The sequence below is a fragment of the Drosophila nasuta genome, chromosome 3 (assembly GCF_023558535.2).
Source record: "Drosophila nasuta strain 15112-1781.00 chromosome 3, ASM2355853v1, whole genome shotgun sequence".
Taxonomy (NCBI): Eukaryota; Metazoa; Arthropoda; class Insecta; order Diptera; family Drosophilidae; genus Drosophila; species Drosophila nasuta.
The window spans coordinates 52,860,709-52,886,353 of record NC_083457.1 but is presented as its reverse complement, the minus strand read 5'-3'; the positions used below and the strand labels follow the sequence as shown (position 1 = coordinate 52,886,353).

Below are 25,645 nucleotides of genomic sequence, written 5' to 3'. Positions count from 1 at the left end.
CCCAGAAAAACAGCGTTGGTCATAGGAGAACTAAGAGTTTTTCTTTTATGCTTGTTAAAGAAAAACTCTTACTTCATCTATGACCAACGCTTTTTTTTGCTGGGCAGTGAAATTTGGAATTTTTTTTCCATTGAAACAGCTAATTCTTAAATAATTAATGCTATTTTTAGTGTATTTTTTAAAATTTAAAATGCAATATGAACTTGTAAAGAACTCAATAATTTTAGAATTAACTGCAAAAATATAAAAATTACAAAATTTAACAAAAGTTAATTGACAACATTTTGCATAGAAACTTAGAAACATAGAAAAGTTTCAAGTAAATAAATACTTTTTTATTGTTTCCCTTTCCTTACAAAAAAAATATTATTATTATTACTTACATGTTAATTATTACACAATAATATAATAACTAAAAGAAGGGAGTGCTAAAAACTATGGCCATCGACTATTAAAAAAATAAAATACTTTTGAAATTAACTGTGGATTGTTTACTGAAATATTAAAATAATAAAATTGACAAAAGTCAATTGAAGATATATTTTTTATATATTTATATTTTATATATTTATAATTTTGCATTGAAACAGGAAGTTTTCAATCAATAAATAAATATTGGTTTTATTCTATTTCTCAGCCATTTTCAAAGTCATTAAAAAGGAATTCATAGATAAAATTTAAAGCAAAGAACAGAATATTTAGGTTTAGACTTAACTCGAGACTTAAACTGAAACTATTCTTATAAAATAATTGAAAGCTTAAATGCGTATATTTCAATAACCGAGGATAATTCACCTTATTTTGAGTAGCTTTAAAAATATATTTGCAAAACACATTTTTGTTAAATTTCAATCCTCATTAAAACAATAAATAATAAACAAAGTTTAACCTAAGACCAATAAATCAATTGGAAATATCTTAAAATTTCACAGCTATTAAATTGTATAATTTCAAAAGATATTTGTTAGTTCTGTGGCAAAAGCAGTTTGAAAGCATTTATATTATTATTTATAATTATCAGCTAGTTTTAGTCACTTGTATTTCATTATATTTTAAAAGTGCATTAAACATACAAAACATTAAATTTATAACTAAGAAAAGTCATTGGTCAATAATAATTTTGTCATTTTTGTGGGAAATAAAAATCATTTAAAGAATTTCTAGTTCATAATTTATAATTAACAGCAGTTTTTAGTCAGTTGTACATTCGTCATCTATTAAAAGTACTACAAATGATATTTAAAGTAATTTGTCAATTTTTGTAATGTAAGCAAACATCAGCAAAAACTGAAGCTCACCATTTATATTTTAAGTATGATTTATATTTTCAAACCAATTTGCTATCATTGATATTTGTCGAGCTTAAATAAAAGTGCAATCTAATCGAATTTGTCTATAAATAACCATGATTAAGTCAAATATTATTTGCATTTGAGCTAAAGACGTCGTTAGTTTCAATTACATTAGACATTTATTGAACGACTGCACCACATGACGTATACGTAACCAGCAGCATAATGAGTTCTTAATGTATGATAACTGCAGTTGAGACTGTTCACAGTTTTGTCAATTAGCCAAACGATTTCTGAGACTCGCTCCCCTGACAACCAGCTGCCAATTAGCTGTCGCAATTTCACTTGCTCTGCTTGCCTTTTAAATCTCAGTTTGTTTAAGGTTAAATCTTGTCAAAGTACTTGACTTGAGTTGGCTTGGGTTGAATTCTGGTTTGGTTGCGCTTGGCTGTGGCTGAAATTCATAAACGAAGTTTATTCATTAGCTGGCGACGCCATCGTTTACCCCGCTCCCCGCACAATTCCAATCCCCAATCCAAAACCCAAAAACGAAACAACTTGGTGAGTGCACCGTGAGCGAAATAAGTTTTTGTCGTGCTCTGCTTTCGCGACTTGTTATGGAATTTAAGCAAGTTGTCATAAAAATGTCCGCACCCAAATCGCATTACAACAAACGATTCGCAAAACGAAACGAAGCGAAGGTCTTGCACCAAAAAGGCGGAGTTAAATCTTTTCCCATTCTCCATTCCCATTCTCAATCCCAATTGCAATTCCAATTGCGAGAGCTCGAAAGTTGGTCGAAAATCCAGTGCGGTTGCAACTTTTGCTCTTTCCGGTGTTGCATGTTGACAGCGAATCTTTGGCTGCAATTGCAGCTGCTGTCGATGTCGAGTCGTTGTTGCTGTTGTTGTTGCTGTTCTTGTTAGCCACAACTTTTTGGCTGGCTCAATTGACACCTTTGCGAGAGGAGAGAGTGTCGCAAACTCTTTAACATGGCTTTAACCAACTGCCTACTGCAACTTTTCCTGCTGCTGCTTTCCCAAATCTTAATTTACAGCATTTCGTTGGCCTAAACGAGCAGCAAGAACTGAACTGAACTGAACTCAAGCAGTTTTACAGGCGCCTGTTGTTATTGCCAGGTGCTCGACACAAAACTTTTCCTTCAATTCAAATGTTGTTTTTGCCCCTGCGACATAAACTAAACGTGCCCAAATGCGAAATTCCCATAGTAAAAAAAAGAACAAGTAAGAAGGCTACAGTCGAGTGGGCTCGACTGTGAGATACCTGCTATCCATTTTGAATAAAAGCTAAATATTGCGGTATTTTTTCATAATATATCAACAATACAAATATACTAAAAATATACCAAACAGTATATTTGTTAAATCGATATAGTACCGCAATCAATATATACCATAGACGGCAATATATTCCATTATTTTTGATTTGCGGGGGCGGAAGTGGGCGTGGCAAAAAATTGAAACAAACTTGATCTGCGTGCAAACATAGCAAATGCTGTCGATAAAAGATTATAGCTCTATCTCTTATAGTCTCTGAGATCTAGGTGTTCATATGGACAGACGGACAGACAGACATGGCTAGATCGTCTCGGCTGTTGACGCTGAATATATATAATTTATAGGGTCGGAGATGTTCTACCAACAGGTAGTAGGTGTATGTAACAACATACATTTCCTGTCGTCACAAAGCTATAATACCCTTCTACCCTATGGGTACCAGGTATAAAAACCAAGACACTGCGCTTAGAAAATGCAAAACTTTTTTTTCTTCACTTGCTTCGTTTTCTTTAAGTTCTTTTAATTTTAATTAAACGGATGAGCAGCAATTAGCGAAATAAATCTGACAATTTCGCAAATGAGCCAAGTTAGTGGGCGTAAGGGGGCGTGAGTGGGCGTGTCAGCAAATTGTCGCAAATGAAACTTTCGAGACACAAAATGCGGGCCAAACGAAACGAAACGAAGTGCACGAAAAAATATGTTTTTGCAAACTGGACTAAATAAGTGCAGAGGACTAACTCATTTGTATTGGCCTGGCTAACGAAATGCTATAAAACTTACTTAAATTCAACTTAACAGCCAAACTGTTTTTCCACGTTTTTCACCACTTTTCCAGCTGCGTTGCATTTGTGTTTGTTTTTTGCTTTTGCGTTTTTCTTCTTTTTTGCGATGTCTTCTGCAGTTTTGGCTTTGTTGCGGCTTTTCCTATTGTCCCTGCTCCCTTCGACTCCCTTTGCCAGCTTTTTTATGACATTCTATATTCATTTTGGCTTTAATTGGGGGGCGCTTACTTGCATTTTCGTTGCCACTTTAGGATTTGCATCTCTCCTCCTCTCTCTTCGACAAATGGTTTGCATTTTATTTTACTCTTTTTTTGCGACTCCTTCGTTTCTTCTGTACTTTTGCATTTAATTACGAAAGTTTTTTAATTAAATTACTGTGAAGAACATCTGTGTCAAGCTGAGGTTTTTTCGGTGCTCGCATGAATTAACATAATGGCAAATGTATTATACACTCCCAGCCAGCTCTAGCTAACTTGGCATTCTCAATAGAGGTGGGCGAAGAGAGTACAGAGCACAGAGGCCAGATAACCGCTTTTGTTGAACTCTATCAAGGTGAGTCCCCGAAATGCCACGCAGAAAGAATCTCATCCGCATTCGTCATACATTCCTCTCACATTACATACATAGATGCTTTCATTTTTATAGACGTAAGTTTGCCTAATTTGATTGTGCAATAAGGCTGGGTTTTTTATAATTACCTTCTTACCCTATTTGTAGGCTGGGAGACTGGGATTTTTATACTTCATCGTTGACGAATTTTTATCACATTCAACCTTATTAAACTTCTTGAAAAGTCCGTCTTTAAAAAACAAACCAATTATTATGACTTTCAACAGGCAAATAAACTACGCAATGGGAAGGTTTTAAAGTATAGTGTTAGATTGTCAGCGAGAAAATCTGTGGCTCAATTATCTTATTTACTATTTATACCCGCTACCCATAGGGTAGAAGGGTATTATAACTTTGTGCCGGCAGGAAATGTATGTTACAGGTAGAAGGAGGCATCTCCGACCCTATAAAGTATATATATTCTTGATCAGCATCAAAAGCCGAGACGATCTAGCCATATCCGTCTGTCCGTCTGTCTGTCTGTCCGTCCGTCCGTATGAACACCTAGATCTCAGAGACTGTAAGAGATAGAGCTATAATTTTTTTCGACAGCGTTTGTTATGTTTGCACGCAGATCAAGTTTGTTTTAAATTTTGCCACGCCCAGTCTCACTGTCGAAGCACACTTTACTTGTTTTTAAATTGACATTAGATAATTTCAAATATTTTTTTAAATTCAAGTATGTAGCAACAAACGAACTATTTCATTTAATAGCTCTTGTCTTTTAAATCTTTTGGTAATTTAAAAATACAGCAGATGAAGATGATGCTTTAATTGGGTAGTTATTTTAAAATTTACTGAATTTAGAATTTTCTTTCATTTTCTTTAGAATGCTTATGTTCTTACACTCTTTATCACATGTCTATAGAAAGTTCTTTGTCTTGATTAAACTGTTAATGCTAATATATTAATTTGCAGTATTTTATAGTTCAAAATAGCTGGGGTTTTTTTTTACAACTTTTTTTTACTATATTATTTCTAAATTCTCTTCTTTGTTAAATTTTTTAAGATTTCTCATTCTCACTACATTAAATCATAATTTTTTAAAATTTCTCATGCTCAAATCATTCATTTCATTTTGTAAAAAAAACTTCTGCTAAACAATATGTTATAACTCTGAGTGTACCGTTCGTACTCGCCTACTTCAAATTTGTTATAACCACCCTCGCAGTATTTGCCGCCTTCTTGTATATATTTTATACATTTACTGAGTTTAGATTTGTTTTAATTTTATTTCTTTTAAATAAAAACTTATGTTTTTTTGGTCTTGACAAGATGGGTAATGCTAATATATAATTTTGCAGTTTGTTATTCTTCAAAACGGCTGGATTTTTGTTTTTAGGGTTTCTAACTGTATTAAAGTACTAATTTCTTACTCTAACTACTTTAAAAAATGTATTTAAATTAGTATAACAAATCTCTACAAATCATGAATACAAAGCATTGTAACTTTAACATTTTCTTCGTACTCACTAATTACTTACTATAACTACTTTAAAAATTAAATATAAATTTTAAGAACAAATCTCTACTAAGCAGAAAAACGAAGTAATTACTAATTTCTTACTTTTAAATAAATATAAATTTTTATATCAAATCTCTACTAAGCAGAAGTATTGTAACTAACATTTTCTTCGTACTTACTAGTTTCTCACTCTAACTGCATTCAAATTTGTATAAGAAATCTCTACTAAGCAGAAAAACGAAGTATTGTAACTTTAATATATTTTTGTACTTACTAATTTCTTACTTCTACTTTAAAAAATAAATTTAAATTTTTATGACAAATCTTTACTAAGCTACTACATAAATACAAAGTATAGTAACTTTCACAGTTTCTTCGTACTCACTAATTACTTAGTATAATTAATTTGAAAATTAATTTTAAATTTGTATAAGAATAACGAAGTATTGTACCTTTAACACTTTCTTCATACTCACTAATTAATTACTATAACTACTTTAAAAATTAAATATAAATTTTAAGAACAAATCTCTACTAAGCAGAACAACTAAGTATTGTAATTTTTATATTATCTCCGTACCCACTAATTTCTTACTATAAATAAATTTAAATTTTTATAACAAATCTTTACTAAAGATAAAAACGAAGTATTGTAGCTTTTACGGTTTCTTCGTACTCACTAATTTCTTACTATAACTACATTCAAAAATTAATTTAAATTTGTATAACAAATACTAAGCAGAAAAACGAAGTATTGTACCTTTAACATTTTCTTCATACTCACTAATTATTTACTCTAACTAACTAACAAGTATCTACTATGCAGCAACGCCTAATTGAGTATTCTTCTTACCACTCTCGCTGTATGTGCCGTCTTCAGAAAAATCCCCTCAACTCAACTGAGCTGGAACTCTGGGGGTTTTGTGTAAGAGGTCGCCGCTTATCAGCGGTCAATAAGTGCGCAGCTCATTTGTGAGCTCGTTTCAGTTGTTTGCCAAGCATCGAGTTGAAATGAGCTCCTCTCTACACTTGATATTTGTTGTGGTTTTCGTTGCGTCACTGACAGCAGCTGTCAGTGGTGAGCTCTCATTGGTTTCGCGCTCCCAATGGCGAGCCAGAGCACAGGGTGAAATGACACCGATGCAATTGCCGCTTGGTCGAGCGGTGATTGCGCATACGGCAGGACGCGAGTGCAGCGATGACGAGAGCTGTGCGGAGCAGGTGCGTGGCATACAGGCCTACCAGATGGGTCGGTTGAAGTACTCGGATATTAGCTATCACTATCTGATTGGTGGCAATGCACGTGTCTACGAGGGACGCAGTCCCAGCCGGCAGGGCGCCATCGCCGCTGGCAACAATGGCAACAGTCTGGCCATCGCCTTCATTGGCAACTTCGATGAGCGAGCACCATCTGAAACAGTTCTTGCTGCGGCGAAGTCGTTGCTGGAGCACGCTGAGAGGGAGGGACAATTGACTACGGATTACAAGCTGTTGGGACATCGCCAGGTGAGCGCCACAAAGAGTCCTGGCGATGCGCTGTACGCACTGTTGGAGAAGTGGCCGCATTTCGATGCACTGAACTGAAAGGTGGAAGTGAAAAAGTTTTGGAGTTCGATAAGATTTCGACACGTAAAGACCTTTCCTTACACATTTATTGTAAATATAATTATGTATAATTTGTTGCTTGCTTAAATACGAATACTAAACTTTTAATTTTGTTGATCTCTTTTTTTCAATTTCTCATTTCTTTTCATTCCATTTTTTTCTTTTTTGTTTTGTTTAATTTCATCTCGATCTTTTGCTGCTTTTTGTTTACTTTGTTGCAGACGCTTTCACGCTGCTCCCCGGGAGCACTGGGCCACAATAGAGATTTGAGACATCACATAGCATTCACTGAACTTCCAAATTAAAAAAAAATATATGTATATAATATATATATATATATCTGTATATATGTAATTATGAAACCTAAACTAACTTTACAGAACCTTAAGAGAAGCACAGAAGCAAAAGAACAGCTCACTTAATGCAAAACAGATTGTGTGTGTTTTCTGGAGACTAGCAACATAGAACCGATGATGCTAATGCCAATTTTGAATATATAAAGATACAACAGATACAGATACATTATGCAATAGAGTACAGATTAAGAGTTAGAAAATAGAAAACAAGGAACTATACAAAATTCGTAAAGTACTTAGATCAAAATTGCACTAATATAAGCCCCCGTTCGCCGTGGCAGCATTGCCACCACCAACCATCCCAACCAATCCCATTCCGATGCCACTTCCACTGCCACTGCCAATGCTGCTGCTGCTGCTACTACTGTTGCTGTTGCTGCTGCCAATGCTGTTGCTATTACTGTTGCTGTTACTGTTGCCATGCTGCTGTTGTTGTGCCCCCAAAACGGGCAGATTGAGCAGCCAGTCTCGCTTCGCCTGTCCATCGCTCGTGTCGCCGCGCTGTGCGCATAACGTCTGGAAGCAGGTGGTGAGGCCAACGCTAGGCGTAAATTCGGCACGCTCTCGCAGCTCTTCCTCGGTGGCCAGCATGATGCAATCATCATCGATATCCTCACTGTCCACATACGCGTGCTGCGGCTGCTCGATGCCGCCACGTTGCTGCACAATGTTGTCGCTGTTGCGTCGAAACGAATCGTCCGTTTTGCGCAGAAAATTGTACAGCGCCACACAGCCGAGCACCACCTGACCAATGTGCTTTTCGCTGACGCGCAATGGCTGCGCCAATATGGGAAATATGTTGCACAATATGCGCATCGTTTGCTCCGCATGAGCGTTCACCTGTTCCAGGGCATCGTACACCGCACTGTCCTTGCTCACATTGCGTGTGCTGACCAAATACGATGTGCTTGGCAGCACCGCATCACCGGCCAGATAATAGCTCAAGCCGCAGGGCAAATCGTGTGACTGCTCCTCGAGACGCGCTCCGAGCGCCTGCATCTTTTGCTCGATAAGTTCAACGGCAGTGGTCTGGTTATAGATATCATTGGGTCGACTGTTTGCCGCACGCTCCACTTTCACATACTGGAAATTGTTGTCCGCATCGACGATGGCCGTAAATATGATCGCACGCTTCCGTTCGTCGCTGTTGTTGCCACCTCCACCTCCGCCACCGCCGCCGCTGCTGCTGCTGTTGTTGCTGACATTGTTCTGGAGTTGAATGCTGCGCATGAATAGATTGCCCACGCATTGGGGCAATTGGTGTTTGCGCTCCATATCCGTGGCCGCGTTGCGCCACTGCTCATCAGTCTTTGGTAGTGTCACGTATTGGTCCTTGAGGTGCTCATAGAAGCCCAGACAGATATTGGCAATCATTTCGTTTATCACAAATTTCGAGGCACGGAAGCAGTAGTTTCGACAAGAATGCACTTCACCTGCAAACAGAAAACAACACAGATATATATAAGACATATATATAGACATTTCAAATGTGGGTCAATCGATTTGTCATACCCGTCGCCAAATACTTGAGCGTTATGGCCAGTCGCTCCTCGGCGCTAAAGGATTTCTTTTTACGCTGCGGCGCATACTGACTGATGATGGGATCCAGTTTCTGCACCAGATACCGAAACTGGCTCTCGGTTATGGCTAGGAAGTAATTCAAATGATAGCACTCATCCTTGCGCGACTGCAGCTCGCTCAGCAGATTCTCCTTGCTGAGGAACTCCGATTGATTCTTTCGCAGCCACTCCTTGGTCCACTCGAGTCGTCGTCGTGTGTTCAATATGCCAGCCAGGTCGAGAGCACTGATCTTCGATGTTTGCGGCCGCGAAAGAACTGAAGTGCGGGCTGCACCGCTCGCAACGCCGCTGCCACCGACGCCGACAGCAGCGCCGGCGATGCCAGCGCCACCGGCAGCAGCAGCAGAACCGTTGTTGAGCAGCGCATGGCCATGGGCATCGTTGCGTTCCGGTCCAGGGGCGTTGCCGCCGACGCCGCCGTTGATATCGTTGCCATTGCCATTGTCCTGCGTGACCCCGATTGCAACGGCCACGCCCACGCCCACCTGATGACTGCCAACAGCAACTGCAGAGCCACCGCCAACGCCACCGCCGACTGCGATGCCATTGCTACTGCTGCGATTCACATTCGTGCCACCGTCGCGCTCGCGCAGCACTCCAATTACCTTTTGTTTGATTTTTTCCATTACCTGCAATTGAACACGACAAACAAAATTGATAAATTGTGCATAACAAAAAAATATACCACAACAACAACAACAAAAAATAAAACACAACAAACACTGTCTCGTTTTCAATCTCTGCTCGTCCGTCGTCCACGTTCCTGCCCAGCCCTGCCCTGGCTCGCCCCACCCTACCCTGTCCTGCCCTAGCCTACCTCTAACGCGCCCTCGTGTACAGGGTTGTCGCATTCGTGTGGTGTGTACGTTTGCTTGTGTGCGTCTCGTTTTGTGCAACAAATCGATTTTTACTCACCCTCACTCTGCTCTGCTGCGTCGAACTGCCTTTCGCTGCTGCTGCTGCTGCTGCTCCCGTTCCTTCGTCGTCGTCGCCGTCGTCGTTGTCGTGGTTGTCGTCGTCGTCGTCGCTGTGTGTATAACCAGTTTCGTTCTTTGACGGGGAACACAGTTGGGCCCTGTTGTATAATTAGAATAATTTGCAGCAACGTCTCTGCATTCGTTTTGTTATCTCAATCCTCAATGAATTTCACAAATTTGCACGTAGAATTTAGTTTTGCATCTGTCATCTGCTTGTTGTTACTTATTGCTTGCTCTTGGCTTCTTTCTCTCGCTGCTCAATATATGAAATTCGAATGCGACAGCAACAACGACGACGAATCTACACACCGAGTTTTTGGCAGCAATCTCATATCCTATTTTGTGCGTTCCAATTCGTAATTATCGTCTTTTGTTTTGTTTTGTTGAGCTGTGGCAATACCTTGCTCCACAATTATTTATCCAAAAACCACATTTTTCCACATTTTTCACTGTGCAGTTGCCTTTTTCCAATTTTCTATTCCATACGCACGAAGTATTTCTTCTTCGCTTCGTCGTGCTGCTTCGTCAGCTGTTGCTTTCGTTGTCAGCTGTAAATGTGTGGTCTCCAGGGTTGTCGAGTCAACTGCGGCTCCAAAATGAACCAGCGTGGTTCATCAGCATTGCATTTTACCTACGAAAATACCAAAAATACCTCTTGCGCAACAGTTTATTATTTGAAACTCACAATTTAACGGGTTTTTAGTATTATTCGACTCTTATTCTAAAAATTAAAGAATTAAAATATGTATTTAAATTCACTGTGATAAATGTGCTTTTCATCAATGTACATTAATTATTTCAAAATTAATTAATTAATTATGCAAAAAAAGTATGCAGCAATTCACTAATTCTAACGGATTTTTAAATTTTCGGCAGAGCGTGTGAGAGAGACGCCACGCCGCGTTTTGACGCACTTCGTATTTAAAAGCACAATATTAATCAATGTTTTTAGGATATTCGCGATCGTTTTATTTGTTAATTTTATAATTGCGCCTTCGCGGATTAAAATGCACATACTCCGCCCGAAGTGTGTACTGCATAGCCGTCGTGATTGTCAAATTGTTCCCTTTGGGGCCACAATGGTCCTTTTGCATAGTGCATAAGAGAAAGTACCTTTCCGTTTAGGCTAAGTAAGGATATTATTGTGACACGAATATCAGTTGACAACTGACGAGCACACAGTACACAGTACGGGTGGAGTATGTGCATTTTAATCCGTGAAGACGCAGTTATAAAATTAACAAATAAAACGATCGCGAATATATTAAAAACATTGATTAATATTGTGTATTGAAAAATTAAATTGATTTGTGTGTGTGCGGCCGGCTTTTAAATAAGAAATACGTCAAAACGCGGCGTGGCGTCATTTTGAGCGTCTCTCTCACACTCTGTGCCGAATTCCTAATAGTAAATTGCGCGTAATCTAAGTCTCGCGCGTTTTCTTTGTTGCCGCCCACTTTTTTTTGTTATTTTTTTTGTGTTCATCTGTGACACAGATTTTGTGTGTACTTTTTTGTTAATTTTTTTTCGGTGATTATAAGTGTGAAATAATTAATGTGCATTGATGAAAAGCACATTTAACACAGTGAATTTAAATAGTTAATTTTTTTTCTTGTTTTGTGTAATAAGAATGTGAATATGATCATAAATAAGAGTCAATCTTATGCACTTGTGTGTTTTTTAATTTTTTTTTTTGTGATTGGAAGTGAGAGTAGTAAAGTACAATCAATGCTGAACTTGGACAGTGGAACTAAATTTATGTAAGTCTGTCTCTTCAATTATTTCATTTAAATTGCGACTTTTAATACAAAATAATATTAATAATACTAATAATAATAATAGTAATAGTAATATATGATAATAATAGTACTAATATGCCTCCGCGCTCTCTTTACATGGGCCACAAGCAATTTAAGCATGCGCGCCATTTTACTTTTCGCCACTTGAATTTTTTCTCTTAAATGTGAATAGTAGAACTTTAGCGTATGGAAACTTCAATGCACCACTCTTTATCTTTGCTTTTGTAATACGAAGCGTATACGAGTCAATGGACGAATTGGTCCTTAAGGCAAGTTCGGCATCATAAGATCTCAGTCAGCAATTTGTCTTTGTGCTCTCTTTGCAGTTTTGTCCTTTCAATTATTCCTCTTAAATATAAACAGGTATGAAGGCGCGCTCTTCAATGTGATATTCGTTGTATGATTGCTTTTGCTTTTATAATAGTTTGAAATTGAGGGAATCGGCGATATGTCTTCATGCTATCATTGCATTAGGCTATTTTAGAATGGACTTTGTTTTAGTTTTGTTTCTACAATTACATTGCATATATTTGTGTGACCATTATATTCTCAAACAGCATTTTCTGCATTTAAATTGAAAAAGATTTGGTATTGGCATCTTTTTTTTGGCATCTCTATATATTTTCTTATTGAGCTCTAAATTGAACAGAACATATGGGGAATATTTTAAAATAAAAATTCAATTCAATTGAAACGAAAATCTCCCTGTCTGAAAACATCATTTATTGCACTATATAATGAGAACATCATTCATGGTATCATAGGATAACATTTCATATGCTCTAACACACTATCCTAAGAATTACTGTATAATATATAGTTTAAATAGAAGCCAATCTAAAAGATTTATATTAATCATGAAATTTTTTAAATAAAAACACATTTTTTTTTTATTAAGCATTTTATTTGGTTATTCATACGCGTGTGGTTTACAATACAAATAATGTTTGTTTTTTTTTTTGGTTTTAAGTTTGCTGTATGTTTTTAACACAAATATTATTATAAGTATTTATTACCCATTACACTGGCGATGCTAAAACATTTGAATCTTGTAATAAGTTGTAAGTATATTATTTTAAGTACACTGTAAGGTGTGCAATACGAAAATTAGCAGTAAGTACTGGTATTGTATATGATTTTGTCTCATTTGAATGCTGCGGCTTTTATGTGGATAATAACCATATAGTGTGTGTCATTATTGTATATGAGTATTTAATTGTTTGTATTTTAAATTTTATCTATGTATGCATTTCACTTTGTTTATTGTATAAGTATTTCTGTATGTATATTTCTCATTAAAATATGCAAGCGTAAAAAATTTGCTTGGTTCTTGTAAAAAATGAGACTTTAAAAGCATTTCACTTCCCAGGCCTTCAATCTACGTACTTGCTCTTTACAATATGTATGTGTATGCACTTGTATATTTTGCTTAAACTAAACTACAATAATAAGCGATTTATTTAATAAGTACGTACATAAAAGTAAGTATAACTACATCAAAATTAAAAGCAAAAATTAATTTTGCATTCCATTACAACGCGATTAGCACAAAAAATTCTTGTTTTCATTTTCTTTAATATTTCGATTGTTTTTTTTTGTGTTTTCATACAGTTTTTTTTTTTTTTAATACTTATTAAAGCCAATTATACGAAAATGCGAAACAGCTAATGCTTGCCATATTCAATATCAATTTTGCGATTTTATAGTTTTTATAAATATATAAAATATATATATTTGTTTATTTAAAAACTCATGTATGCATTTCGAATTCATTTAAAATGTTTAGGTTTATGAAAAAATGCCGAATTTTGCTAGTTTGTTTTTCCTTTTCGTATTTTCTTTAAGTTTTTCCATTCATTTTTAAATCGATACTCGATAAGTTCAAGTGGTCTTCAAATCAGTGATGTGTCAACTTGGTGATGTTGTTCTTGTTAGAGTTTTCGCTCCATCCAGTGTGTTTCATGGTCCTTATCCAGATTGTGTTCACCATGTCATCCTTAATGGGACTTCATGTCTGGAAAGATAATGAAACCAGAGCAAAAGATTCAAATGTGAGTTACGATTAAGTCATAATATTATTACTTAAAGGCGGTGTGTTTCTCTGTCAAAGTTGAGCTCTGATGCTTTTTAGATTCGAGACCAAATTAAAAACCATAAATCGTAAATAAAACGAAAACAGCTGAGACGCCTTGCCTTGTAATGCTTACCTAGCCAAATATTCTTATGTCATTGTTCAAGCCCTTCATTAATATTTTATAAATCGTAACTCGTAATTCTCTCAATCCTCGAGATTCACTGGCGTTGCTGTTGCGTCGTCTTTGGATCATCATCCTCAACCACCGTGGACTCGTCATGCGACCAGAAACTGGCCGACATTTGTGACGACGACATGCCACCCACACCAGGGAATGAATCCTCCATTAATGTACTCGATGCACAGCTTGTCACGCTGCCCGACATCTGTGAATTACCAGCACTTGTCTGATACGTGGCTGTGGTGCCCGCTGAGCTTGTCGTTTGCTCAATGCACAGATTGAGTGAGTCCACAGAGAGATCCTTAGACATGTAGCTTTCGTCCATGGGCAACTCTTGAATGCCACCAGCGACTGTCGTTGTGGTTATCACCCTAGTTACCGTATGCTCTTGGCCATCGGCATCTGTGCTTGTCGTTGTTGTCGTTGTGGTTGTGGTCAAGCCATCGCCCAATGTTACCCCGCCTCCACTGACCAGTTTGGACATCAGATCCATCTGCTCGTCTCCAAACGATTCGATGCTCTCCTGTCGCGAATGACGTTTGTCAATTTCGAGCGAATCGATGTCCGATCTCGTCGTTGCATCCTTTGATATATCGAAACTCTCGATGCTGCTGGTCATCATGTCATGACTTCTGATCTCCATGCTATCGATGCTGTCCTTTTCAGAATCCTGGCTGTCGATCTTCGACTTGCCTTCCAACTCACTGCTGACAATATCAGTCGCCCCCTTGACTGTGGTTATGCCAGCCTTGGCATCGGATTCCTCTCGTTCCAGTTGTTGCTTGAGCAATAGTTCCAGGTTTTCCGCCTGGCCCGAGGGTACAACCTCGGTGCGGGTGACTGTGCGGGTTACCTTGGTGACCACCACATTGCCAACGGCGCCATTTTCACTGCCGTTGGATTTGTTGGATTCGTCGGATCGTGACAGTAGCGCCGCCTCTTCCTTGGCCTTGATCTCGATGAGATGCGCCTCAATGCATGCATTCTCCAGGCCCTCGAAATCCTTTAGGCTGGATATGGAAACATCATCGCCAGGCGCTGCTCCACTGCCGCTATGTCTTACTATGTAGCGGCGAGTAAAGCTGCCGTTGCTGGAGTCCGTGGAGCCTTGGTGGGTTCCTCGATTGCGGTTCTCCAGCGAGATGGCCTGTTCCAGGGACTCGAACTCCTGCAGACTGCTCATTGACACATCGTCGTGTTCGCCACGAGAGTGATAACGACGTGCTGCCAAATCGTATTCGGGTGTGCTCGAGAAAGAGTCCTTGAAGCTGCTGATGCGACTGCTGCCCACCTCGAATTCGCCGTCCTCCTCCTTGATGTCCTCCAGCACGGCACCCGTGAGATCATACGGATAACGCAATTGGGTATCAGTTAGCTGCATCTCGACCCAACGCTTATTCGCTGCTGTTGTGTCACTTGAGTCGCTCTCCTCCGGCTGCTCGCTGCTGCTGCTGGCTCCTGTTGGTGGACTTTCCTCGAACTCAAAGTTCAGGTCGTCCTTGTAGAGCTGCGAGCCAAGCTTGGGATCCGCTGGTGCGGATTTGATGATAATCTTCTCAACGTCCACATCGTGCTTTTGCTCGTACTTTGTTGGCTTGATTTTGATGCTCTTGCCACCAAGATCCACTTCGTTGGCTTCCTTGGCCACCTCTTCGATGATAACAAACTCATCAGAGATATCGGGCTGCTCAACCATTTCAAAGGAGTCTGGGGAATCGGCTGCTCTATGATCATCATAATCGGCTCCGATTTCAGCGCGTTTCAGTTCCTCGAGCTTCTGTTTGTACTGCTCCTGCACACGCCTTTGGAAGTCGAGTTCCTTCTCTTCGGCCTTGGCCTTATACGCTTCCACATCACTGGCTTTGTTCAGCTCCTCTTCGGTGCGTACCTTGTATAGGCTCTTCTCGGGAAATTCATCGGATTCCTCCTCAATCGGAGATTTCACATGTTCGGTTACCATAATGTCGGGAATATTAGAATAGTCTTGCATGTTTTGCGATGGTCGACGCTCCTCAATCATGGCTGCCTCTGCTTCCAGTTCCTCGGTGGCATCCTCGACAATTACCTCGGCTACAAGTTGAGATGGTGTGAAAGGACGTTTCTCCAGCTCGGCACTGTGATCCATTTCAGCTGCCGCTTGCTTCTTTTTCTTATTTTTTCGTTCTTTTGGTGAGCGGAATTGACGAGCATATTCTGACTCGTAGGGATCTGTATCCGACTCGCTCTCTGATTCCTTGCCTTCACCTGGCGATGGTGCATCTTTGTCGACATTTTTCAAGGCATCTCCTGAAATTGTGGTACTCTCATTGCGTTTGTGGCCGCGGCGCTTTGATTCGCCACCAGGTGGAGTGCTGGCGTTAGAGTCTTGAGGTGAATGCTCTTTGCTTTCCATTTCCAGCACGAAAGTGGTGTCCTCGGGCAATGATGCGGATGGCACCATTTCATCGTGACCATACTGGAAACCTTCAATGCCCGTCAATGATGACGATCCAGCTGAACCAATAATATCCTCAAAGTTCTCCACAACTGTGTCAATGTTCGATGTGCTCGACATGCTGACCGAGAGTATACTGCCTTCATCCAAGCTCGATGCTAATTTAGATTCGTCAATTGAACGTCTGGCATCGCCGTGATACAATAGTATATCCTCGCCTTTCTCGCTATCTCTGGGACTATCAATTTTGCTGTCTTTTTCATCCATGGGGTAAGCTAGACCCCAAGTGCGTTCGGTTTCCTTTGGCTTGGGATACTCTTCAATCTGCACAGCTTCCGCTGCTGCTTGTTGAGGCAAAACATCTGATTCGGACTTTGGCTTGAAGATCATTTCCTGTGAGCGCTTCATGAGACTCTGTTGCTCAGCGCTGGGATAAGATGAGGCTGCCATATCCAAGCTTTCGTCACTATCATCGTCATCGGCACGCAGATCATGCAGACGTGCCATTTCCTCAGCTTCTAATGCATCGGCTTCTGTTGATGAAGCGACCAAAGTTTCCGATAGCTCGGATACATCAATGCTTGCCAGATTGGCTGATGTTTCTGACTGTGAGTCCAAGCTGCGCATGCTCTCATGGGAGCTGATGGACTTGCCACTGCTGCTGCGCAAGGTGCTCACAGCACTCATGTATTCAGTGCCATCGCGGCAGGTTGATGTAAACTCCATGGCAGTTTGGTATTCACTGGAAGTTCCAGTTCCTGTGAGCAAATTCTCAACGTCCGACGAAAGCGGACGGCTTTGTGACTTTTCGAAACTCTTGTGGTAGCTTTCGCTAGAGCTCGAGTTGTCCACATCGGGAATGGACCAGCGGTTCATGGATTCCGGTGACGAATCAGTTTTAATGCGATGGACTACTAAATCGACTGGCTTAATGCTTTGATCCGAGACAACTTCTTCAAATGCGCTGGCCGACGATTTGTCGGCTACGCTTTCCTCAGCAACAACTGAAGCTGTGGCTAGTCTTTCCGTGTAGTAATCTTCCATTGAGCTAAAATCTTCAGCTGTTTCAGTGGATATGAAACCCAGTGAGCCCTGCTCTTCCTTGGCCAAATGATCCTCCATGGAACTGAAGTCTTCAGCTGTCCCGGTGGAAACGAATCCAAGAGAACCATGATCGTCGCGGCGCTCGACTTGACCAAACACATCCTTGGCATAATGCGCCATGGCTGCCTGCTTATTTAGCGTCTCCCTGATGGTGGTGTCGAAGAGACCTTCTGGTGGCTGGGTGCTGTCAATTGTGGAGGCTTGCATATCGGGAATGCCTATGAATGAGGATAAATCCTCAGGTTCTGCAGCAGCTGAAAAAGTTTCCTGAGGTTCTGTGCTCAGTTTAAATTCCTTTTTGATCAGTTCCGCGGTTTCCTGCACCTCTGCAATGGGTTCACTTACGAGTGCCTCGCCAAGGACGCTCTTCGTCATGGATTCCTGTGGTTGTTGTGGTGAATGTACCACTTTTGGTTTGCTGGCAGCGGGAATTTCCTTTTCAGAAATCTCCCACTCGCTCTTCTCCAGGGGTAACTCGAATTTTTCCTGTTTTTCAATGATTGTATTGACAATCTCTGGAATTTCCTTGCTCGATTCATCGGGATCTTCGCTACTTGAGGGTGCTATCTCGATGACAGCGCGACCACTTGAGCCAGTTGATGTTGTTAAACTCTCTTCCGTGGTCACCTTAGACATCTTGGCATCCGTGGATTTTTCCTTGTCAACATTTTCAAATTCCAAGATATCATTGCGAGTCTCTGAGCCCTGTCTGACAATTTTGCTATCCAACGCAAAGGAATCATCTGGTTTCATGGTAACAAATTCTTTGAAGGCATCATTGGCCTCATCGGAGTCAACGGAGACCTCTTTCATTAGACAAATATCCTTGGCCTCAATGATCTTGGCCTCTTCATCCTGTGGCGTTAGGCTAGGCGACTTTGCTGTCGAAGTTTTGGTAATAACATTCCGACTGGATTCACCGATGTAAAAGCTAGTTGCTTTCTCCCCACCGTCCGATTTCTCAGTGTCTGCATCATCCACTGAAATTTCACTCGTTGGCTCAAAGCTTTCGGTATGATCCTCAGAGGCAGTTGTGGTCGCAGTGGCGGTGGTCACCACATCGCGTTGCTGCGATCGGATCGACAGCTCCGTTGAGGGTTCGTCGGTTTTTGAGAGCTCGTCGGTGAAATCAAAGCTACGCAAGCTAATGCTATCCGATTGTTCGCCCAATGCGGCTAGATTCTCAAACTGTTCGTTGTGCTTGATGGGAGCACGCGGCTTCGGAACTGGTGCGGCAACATCGATGCTTATATCAATTGGTAAATCGGGTTGTTGCACTTGAGTTGGAATAGTTGTGCTATCGGTGCCATCGGAGATGGAAACGGACGCGGTCATGGAGACGGGGGAGCTTGCTTTGAGTACGCGAGGCTTTGGTGTGGGTGTGTCATGGCTGGTCGTGGTCGTGATTGTATTGGTTTCGACCAGAGGTTCAGCTGCTGTTGGTGGTTGTGCTGCTTGCGTTGGTATGGGAGTGGTATCTGTTGAGATTGGTATATCGCCGCCTGTTTCTACAAAACAATAGGTGTGAAAATAAAAGCAATTTTAAAAGTGTTGCGAAAGTCGAAAACAGAAGATGAGGAAAAGAGAACACAAGTATACAATAGGAAGAGAGCGAGATAGATAGAGATAGAGTTACAACTTAGGAGGATGCATTCGAGTAAGTTTGAGTTTCGATGGGTGTGAAAAGTAGTAAGATAGTACGATAGGTTCTTAGAGTAAGAGTAGTAAGTTAGATATGATAGTTGTGAATGCATTGGTTATGTATATGATTGATTGACATGCATACGAATATATCACATGAGAGAATTCAACAAACTTCAATCAAAACCAAATGAATAAAATCAAAAATAACTGAATGCAATTAGAGCTCAACTTGAACAAAAAGTATTTGCGTTTTTGCTTTTATTGTTTATCACATGGCCGCCATTTATGTTCATTAAATTGCTAGCATTTGGGTAAACGTGTAACGTAAAATCGAAATGCTGTACAATGTACTTTATAAATATTTAAGTATTATCAACAATTATGTAGTTTTTGTTTTGTTTCACGATCTACACCAATAGAAGTAAAGAGTACTATACAAAGCAAATAGTATATGGATACGATATTAAGTATACGAGTAGTATAGCATAGTTAATGGTCTACTAATGATACCTGTCGTCAACTCTTGTATATCATTATCGGGCGTTAATTGATTCTGAGCCATATCGGCCATAGTATTTGTCGTGGGCGATACACTGTCGTCCCAACTGAGCTTCGAGAATTCGCCCTGAAGACCGCTTATCTCATCCTCCTGCACTGCCGTCTCGAATGCCTCATCGAAGCGGGCACTCACGTCATCTAGTGGCTCTGCCGATAGTTTATCAATTTTGTGATCGATGCGTCTAGTACGCACCTCCGATTTATCAGCGGCAGCTTCACTATGCACTACATGATATATTGTATATACGAGTAGTATACGAGGCATACGAGTACATGATATTGTGGTAGGCAAACAAAGAGATTATAGGAGAAAGGTAATAGATACTATTATCTAGCGGACTAAGCAACACAATGCATCTACATACATACATATATGTATATGTAGTATATAAGAGGTTCCTATTTCCTAACTAGACTAGTTAGTAGGCTAGGTATCGTAGGACTAACACTCTGCAGTTGGCATAATATTTTACCTTTTGCTGTCACTGTTGATGGGGCTGCAACATTGATCAGGGATTGTGGCTGCTGCTGCGGATGCTGTTGACTTAGTTGTTGTTGTTGTTGGATCTGTGTAGTAACTGTTGTTGTTGTTGTAGCTGTTATGTTTTGGGCATGCAAGGGTAAATGTATGTGCTCATCGGTAAAACTCATATTGTCATCGAATGATTTGCCGGACATGGACTCAATGGTTGGCGATTTGATGACATCAACGCCGCCAATATCATCGCATGTGATGGCATAGTTATCACTCTCAGAATTATATTCGTGCTTTATGGAATCGTGCAGACCATTGGTCTGCTCGCCATGGCTCTCAATGAAATCAACGCTCTCTTCGAGCACATGATCGACAAGAATTTTGGCTTCCTCGCGTATGCGCGCCACACGATCATCGAATGCATCATCACGATCATCATCACCATCACCATCATCGTGATCATCACCAACTTTAACATCATCACCTGTAAAACAATTGCACATTTTGTTCAACATGTTGAATAGAAACTTAGTATACTTAGATCTTGCAAGCTTTTAGAAATCATGAAATCGGCATGAGAAGCGAGATATCGAAATATTATTGAAATGTGCATCATTTTTTGGTTTTGAGTGTGATTGATGATTTGAAATGCGGTGAGTGGTGATCTTTGGTGATGTGTGGCGATGTCTATTAACAAATATATTTTTGTTTGGCTTGTATTTTAATATTGAGTGCGATTCTATGCATTTTGTCAATTTGATAATCGCAAAAGTTATTTTCTTAACTTCTTGTTCTCAATGAGCTTTAATTGCATTTGTTAAATAATAATCGAAATAAATATACGAGTACTACTAATATTTACACTTATGAAGCGCATGATCGAAAATTAGCGCAAAATTATGAAAAAGCCATCAGATATACAGAGCATCAACTTACCAATTTGTTGAGAAATTTGAACTGTATGCTGAATGGAGACTGGTTCAATTGAAGTTTTTGTAAGGCCTTCTGTAAATGAATAAATGGTGAATTAGTAAGGAAATCAGAATGTTTGAGGAGAACATAGAATTAACCTAAAAGCAATTACTGTACTTTAATAATACGCTACAAATGAAAAAGATATAACAAACGGACTCAAAATAAGGACGAAACATAAGTAGATTCCAAAGAACTTCTTTTTGTTAGCTCTACATTAATAATATGTTTAGTGTGTTTTAGATTTAGATTATGTTAGTTGAACGACGCTTAGAGGAAAGTTTTGTTAGTAGGGGACATATTAGATATTAGCAATTTGATTAGAATCAGGCTTTTTGTTGCTTGTAACGAAAATTGAATTGTTTGTTAAATTGTTGGGTTTACTTACAATATATGCTTGAGTGTGTGTATCAGTTTTGTTTTTTTTTTGGTTTTTAGTTTTTAAAAATATATATTTCACACATATAGTATGTATTTATGATTTATGGAACTATTATTAAAGAAATCTGCTGATTGACTGTGGAATGATGACGGACACTAGTTGCCTCCTCTAGCGGCTGACTCATCGGACTCAAGGTATTCAACATCGGTATGAGCATCTCGTATCACACCCTTTAAGTGCAGCTTTTCGGCCTCGGCATTGAAGCTGCGACCACTTCGCTCATGTACGACAGTGTAACTCTCATTGAGCATATCATTGAGCTCTTTGCTATTGCTGTTAGCCACTTCGATTGGCGGTGGCTCCAGCACATCCTCGGCATCGGATGGCAATTGCACGTCTTCAATGTCTGTGTTCTGTTGACTGATCGCCTCGTCCTTGAGAAGACGTAAGTGATGTGGCATCAACTTGGAGTTGGAGCTGTTGCACTTCTGTTTGGCAGCTTCCGCTGTTGGTGGTGGTAACGAGGCATCCGATGCATCCGAAACATCATCAGTGGATATGTCTTCGGCGTCGGTCAATTTGTCCTGTCCTTTGGCTTGCAATTTCAACTGCTCGACTCGCTTAACGCCAACACCAGCAGGCAGATCACATTCACTTAACTCCATGTCTTCCACATCGGTGATACCGTCCTCCTTGCCCTTGACAGCTTCCAGCAGTTTGTTCTTGCCCTTGCTGAGACTGCGTGTCTTTAACTTCTTGCGACGATTAGTGCCAGCCACAAAGATTTCTTCTACATCGGTAACAGATTCCGCATTGGAGAGGACTTCGAGGCGCTTACTTTGCTGCTGCTTCAGTAGTTCGTTGGACACAATCACTTCGTTCTCTATCAGACCTGTTGCCCCGACAGCCAGCTCCTCGGCGAGCGAGAGATTGGCACTCCAGTCTTCGGCACAGGAGTAGTCTTCCGAATCAGTTTGTGTCACGTCCTTCAAGTGATTGTAGATGCCAAATTCATAGTTCTTATTCATTGGCATCACATTCGTTATGGTATCCCCATATTTATCCTCCTTAAGTTCGACAAACTCACGATGTGGCAGAGGTAAAGCTTCAGGGGCTACGGCAATAGCTTCGGGTATGGCGCTGGCAAGTGAAATATCCTCACAATACATGTCCTCGACGTCGGTTAGGCAGGTGCCATCATCGCCAGGAGCTAGAATTATGGCCCGTGGTATGGGCTGCTCATCCTCCTCTTCGTTATCGAAACTATCTTCGGCGGCCGAGTCATCAATACCTTCGACATCAGTGAGGACCTCTTCGTGCTTGGGTGCGACTTGTAGGAAATGTCTTCGTTCAGCGTGGATCAACATAGATTTGGAATTCCTTCTAGGTTCGCCGCTGGCGCTGACAAAGGCAACATCTATTGGCGGCAAGCTGGCCTCGCTTACACTAGCGCTTCTGCCAGCTGCGGCGGCGCCAGACTCCGATTCGGTGCTGGAGCAGGCAATTTGGCAAACCTCTTCGCTGTTACTGCCGGACACTTGTAGTACTTCATCTTCAGACAAGCCACGACCACTTTTACCGATTCCGATGCAATCGGACATGGCCGAGGCCAAATCGCTAATGTCACTGATCACAGAGACATCCTCGTAGTGATCGGAGTCGTCCTCGTGCTTCTCACCATCGGCAATGCTCACACGACCCTGATCACCGACAGCGTGGTCGAGATCAACGCATACTGACTTTTCGCAGCCGTAGCCCACCTCGGAGTCGGTGTCGTAGTCCTCACAATCGGTTAGGTAATCGGCCAGTCCATTCAGATTTTGTGCTTGCAGAAAGTTACCAGCTTTGATCTCACAGCTCTCCTTAGCATCATTATCCACCACCTCTTGATTTTCTAGTCCTTGTTGTAGAAATTCACGTAGCGACAACTTCAGTTCGGGATAAGCTGTGCTCTTCGATTCATCATCATCGCCGGACTCTGTATCATAGTCCTCTACGTCGGTGACATCGTTCTCATGTGTCTTTTTCGGTGCCAGATTACCGGAGCCACAACGCGAACTGGGCTTGAGCACTTCTATTTGACTGTCAAAGTCCTCAACATCAGTTACGGCGCCAGCGCCATTGCGGCCATAGTCCATGTCATTACTGTCGGTGTCGTGGGAGGATGAGGATGATTCGGATTCGGATTCGGAATGCTTCTCAGCAGTTACGGATATTATTGGGAGTTTTTTGGACATTTTCGTTGTTTCTTGTAGTTATTGCTTATTTGTTTTTATTATTATTCTTTATGGATTATTGTAGCTTAAGGTATTGATTTTAGTTATTTGCGTCAGCTAGTTGTGAAAAACAAGTTAAAATTAAATTGAATAAAAGCAGTTTGCAAATTTAGATCAATTCGAAAAGTTGCATAGTTCCCTAAGCATGATGGGTATCGCTCTAAGCTAGTTAAAGTTATGTGTGTGTGAATTGTGGTGCTCTAAGTCTAAGAAAGGTGATCTCAATTACCTTGGGATGTGCTGCTAACGTTGCTGGTCTCCACCTGCTGTCTAACTTGGTGACTCTCAGTGACCACCGCCTCGACATGCATCGACTGCATAGCTGAGTCAGCTGTTGCACTGCCCGATGATGGCTGATGGAGTTGATGGTGCTGATGGTGACGGCGGAGGGTCTCCTCTATGAGGGCTAAGGGGCTACGGGTTGGTTTGGGGGAGCCGGGACTAGCGGCGAGTAGACGTTCGGGATCCCCACTACTAAACATGGGCAGTGCAACAGAGTCAGAGAGACTGGAATCGGTGGTATCGATAAAGCTGACATCGAACTCATTTATGTATCGTTGTTGCTCATTCCGGGATTGCGGTCGCATGCCTCCTGCCAGCCCAGCTCCTCCAGCCATCGTGTGGTGTTCGACATCAAAATCGGGCTGGCGGTAGATCACCTCGAGGGGCTTGTCGGGGCCAAAGGTTTTAGTGAATACCTCGCTGGTTAGCACCTTGCGACTGTTGCTGCCGCTACCGGAGGATGATGAGGTAGAGCTTTTTGTACTATCACTTGATTTAATGGAACGTATGGTTATCACCTCGGAGTCGTCATCAACGAGCACGGTGCTAACCGCGCCGGTTGTAGCCGTTGGCTCCCTGTGTACACGTACCGTGGACGTTGATGGCGGCATCGAACTGCCAGTTGTGGTCTTGGCCTTGGTCGTCGGGCCGATGGGCTTCTTTTCCGATATTTTCATATTGGTCTTCTCCTTATCCGTCTTGCGATTAACAATCACAGAACGTACACTGCGCCGTGTACTGTTCGATGATCCACTGGCACTTGTACTTCCACTGGCCGTAGTGCTAGATTCATTCATCGAGTCCTTCATCTGTTTTTGAAGTTTCGGTTCTATCGCTCGGCGAATCGGTTTGGTTTGGCTCGTTGTGGCGGTACGGCTGCTTCCCTCACTAGATCTACTTACGGTTCGTCTAACGATTCTCTTATTGTCTACCTGAGATTTTGAAACGGTTTCATCACTTTTATTGTTGTTGCTAGTGCTTAGCTTAGTTGAAGTTGTAGTTGTCGCTGTCGTTGCGGTTGAAGTCGAAGTTTTCATTGCGGAAGACAAGCTAATTGGAACTTTATTGCGTTGCATAGATGCAGTTTTTAACTTGTTGTTGTCAGTGTCTATGGAAGTTCTGTAGGCAATGGTTTTAGTGGCATTAGCTGATTGTGTCTTCATGCTTTTAATTAATTGGCTCTTGGAGCCTATCACGTTTGCTTCTTTATTCTCCTTGGATGTCTGTCGTTTGTAAAGGCGGTCGGTGCTCCTCTTTAATGACCCCTTACTTTCATAACTATTGGAACCTCGTTTGCTCTGAAGGCCTAAAGATTTTTCACTGCCAAGTTTCTTTTGTTTTTGATCGGTTGATGGGTTTTTTGTCAAGGCACTTATTGTTTGCTTTGTAGTAGAGTGTATAACTTGTGTACTTTTACGACTCGCACTTGAATGCGGCGGAGCTGGTGATTTGGGAGGTGCAGGAGATTTGGGCGGAGCTGGTGTTGCGCTGCGACTTTCA

The 25,645-nt window shown here is 40.9% G+C and overlaps 4 protein-coding genes across 25 annotated transcripts in view; 1 reads left to right on the top strand and 3 right to left on the bottom strand.

Moving 5' to 3' along the window:
• The first annotated feature begins 6,420 nt into the window (after positions 1–6,420).
• LOC132789983 (peptidoglycan-recognition protein SD) lies at positions 6,421–7,160 on the top strand. Its single transcript, XM_060798363.1, has one exon. It carries the CDS (start codon positions 6,458–6,460, stop codon positions 7,028–7,030), a length of 573 nt encoding a protein of 190 aa, XP_060654346.1. The 5' UTR covers positions 6,421–6,457; the 3' UTR covers positions 7,031–7,160.
• Positions 7,161–7,373: 213 nt separating this feature from the next.
• LOC132789982 (uncharacterized) lies at positions 7,374–10,496 on the bottom strand. The gene is made up of 3 exons (XM_060798362.1): positions 9,903–10,496; positions 8,920–9,616; positions 7,374–8,840 (listed from the first exon to the last, which is right to left on the bottom strand). Exons 2-3 carry the CDS (start codon positions 9,611–9,613, stop codon positions 7,660–7,662), a joined length of 1,875 nt encoding a protein of 624 aa, XP_060654345.1. The 5' UTR covers positions 9,614–9,616; positions 9,903–10,496; the 3' UTR covers positions 7,374–7,659.
• Positions 10,497–12,645: 2,149 nt separating this feature from the next.
• Positions 12,646–25,645, bottom strand: part of LOC132793350 (ankyrin-3) — a 75,567-nt gene continuing 62,567 nt past the window's right edge. For 11 of the 22 annotated variants that reach the window (XM_060803208.1, XM_060803209.1, XM_060803210.1 and 8 more), the window contains 5 exons: positions 21,170–21,238; positions 20,232–20,717; positions 19,711–19,983; positions 13,971–19,064; positions 12,646–13,777 (listed from right to left, as the gene is read on the bottom strand). In XM_060803208.1, coding sequence (XP_060659191.1) covers positions 14,056–19,064; positions 19,711–19,983; positions 20,232–20,717; positions 21,170–21,238 — 5,837 coding nt within the window. In that variant the 3' untranslated portion in view covers positions 12,646–13,777; positions 13,971–14,055. The remainder of the gene's footprint in view (positions 13,778–13,970; positions 19,065–19,710; positions 19,984–20,231; positions 20,718–21,169; positions 21,239–25,645) is intronic. The other 11 variants (XM_060803212.1, XM_060803224.1, XM_060803226.1 and 8 more) reach the window with 3 other exon arrangements.
• Positions 21,594–25,645, bottom strand: part of LOC132793351 (uncharacterized) — a 37,135-nt gene continuing 33,083 nt past the window's right edge. Inside the window, exon 2 of the mRNA XM_060803233.1 lies at positions 21,594–23,920. Within this exon, the coding sequence (XP_060659216.1) occupies positions 21,743–23,824 (2,082 nt within the window). The 5' untranslated portion in view covers positions 23,825–23,920 and the 3' untranslated portion in view covers positions 21,594–21,742. The remainder of the gene's footprint in view (positions 23,921–25,645) is intronic.

Excerpts from the sequence above, each read along its gene's own strand:
- LOC132789983 (XM_060798363.1), top strand. The coding sequence starts at position 6,458 with ATGAGCTCCTCTCTACACTTGATATTTGTTGTGGTTTTCGTTGCGTCA.
- LOC132789982 (XM_060798362.1), bottom strand. The coding sequence starts at position 9,613 with ATGGAAAAAATCAAACAAAAGGTAATTGGAGTGCTGCGCGAGCGCGAC. Across the intron at positions 8,841-8,919 it reads GCTCAAGTATTTGGCGACGG|GTGAAGTGCATTCTTGTCGA; the intron begins GTATGACAAATC and ends TTCTGTTTGCAG.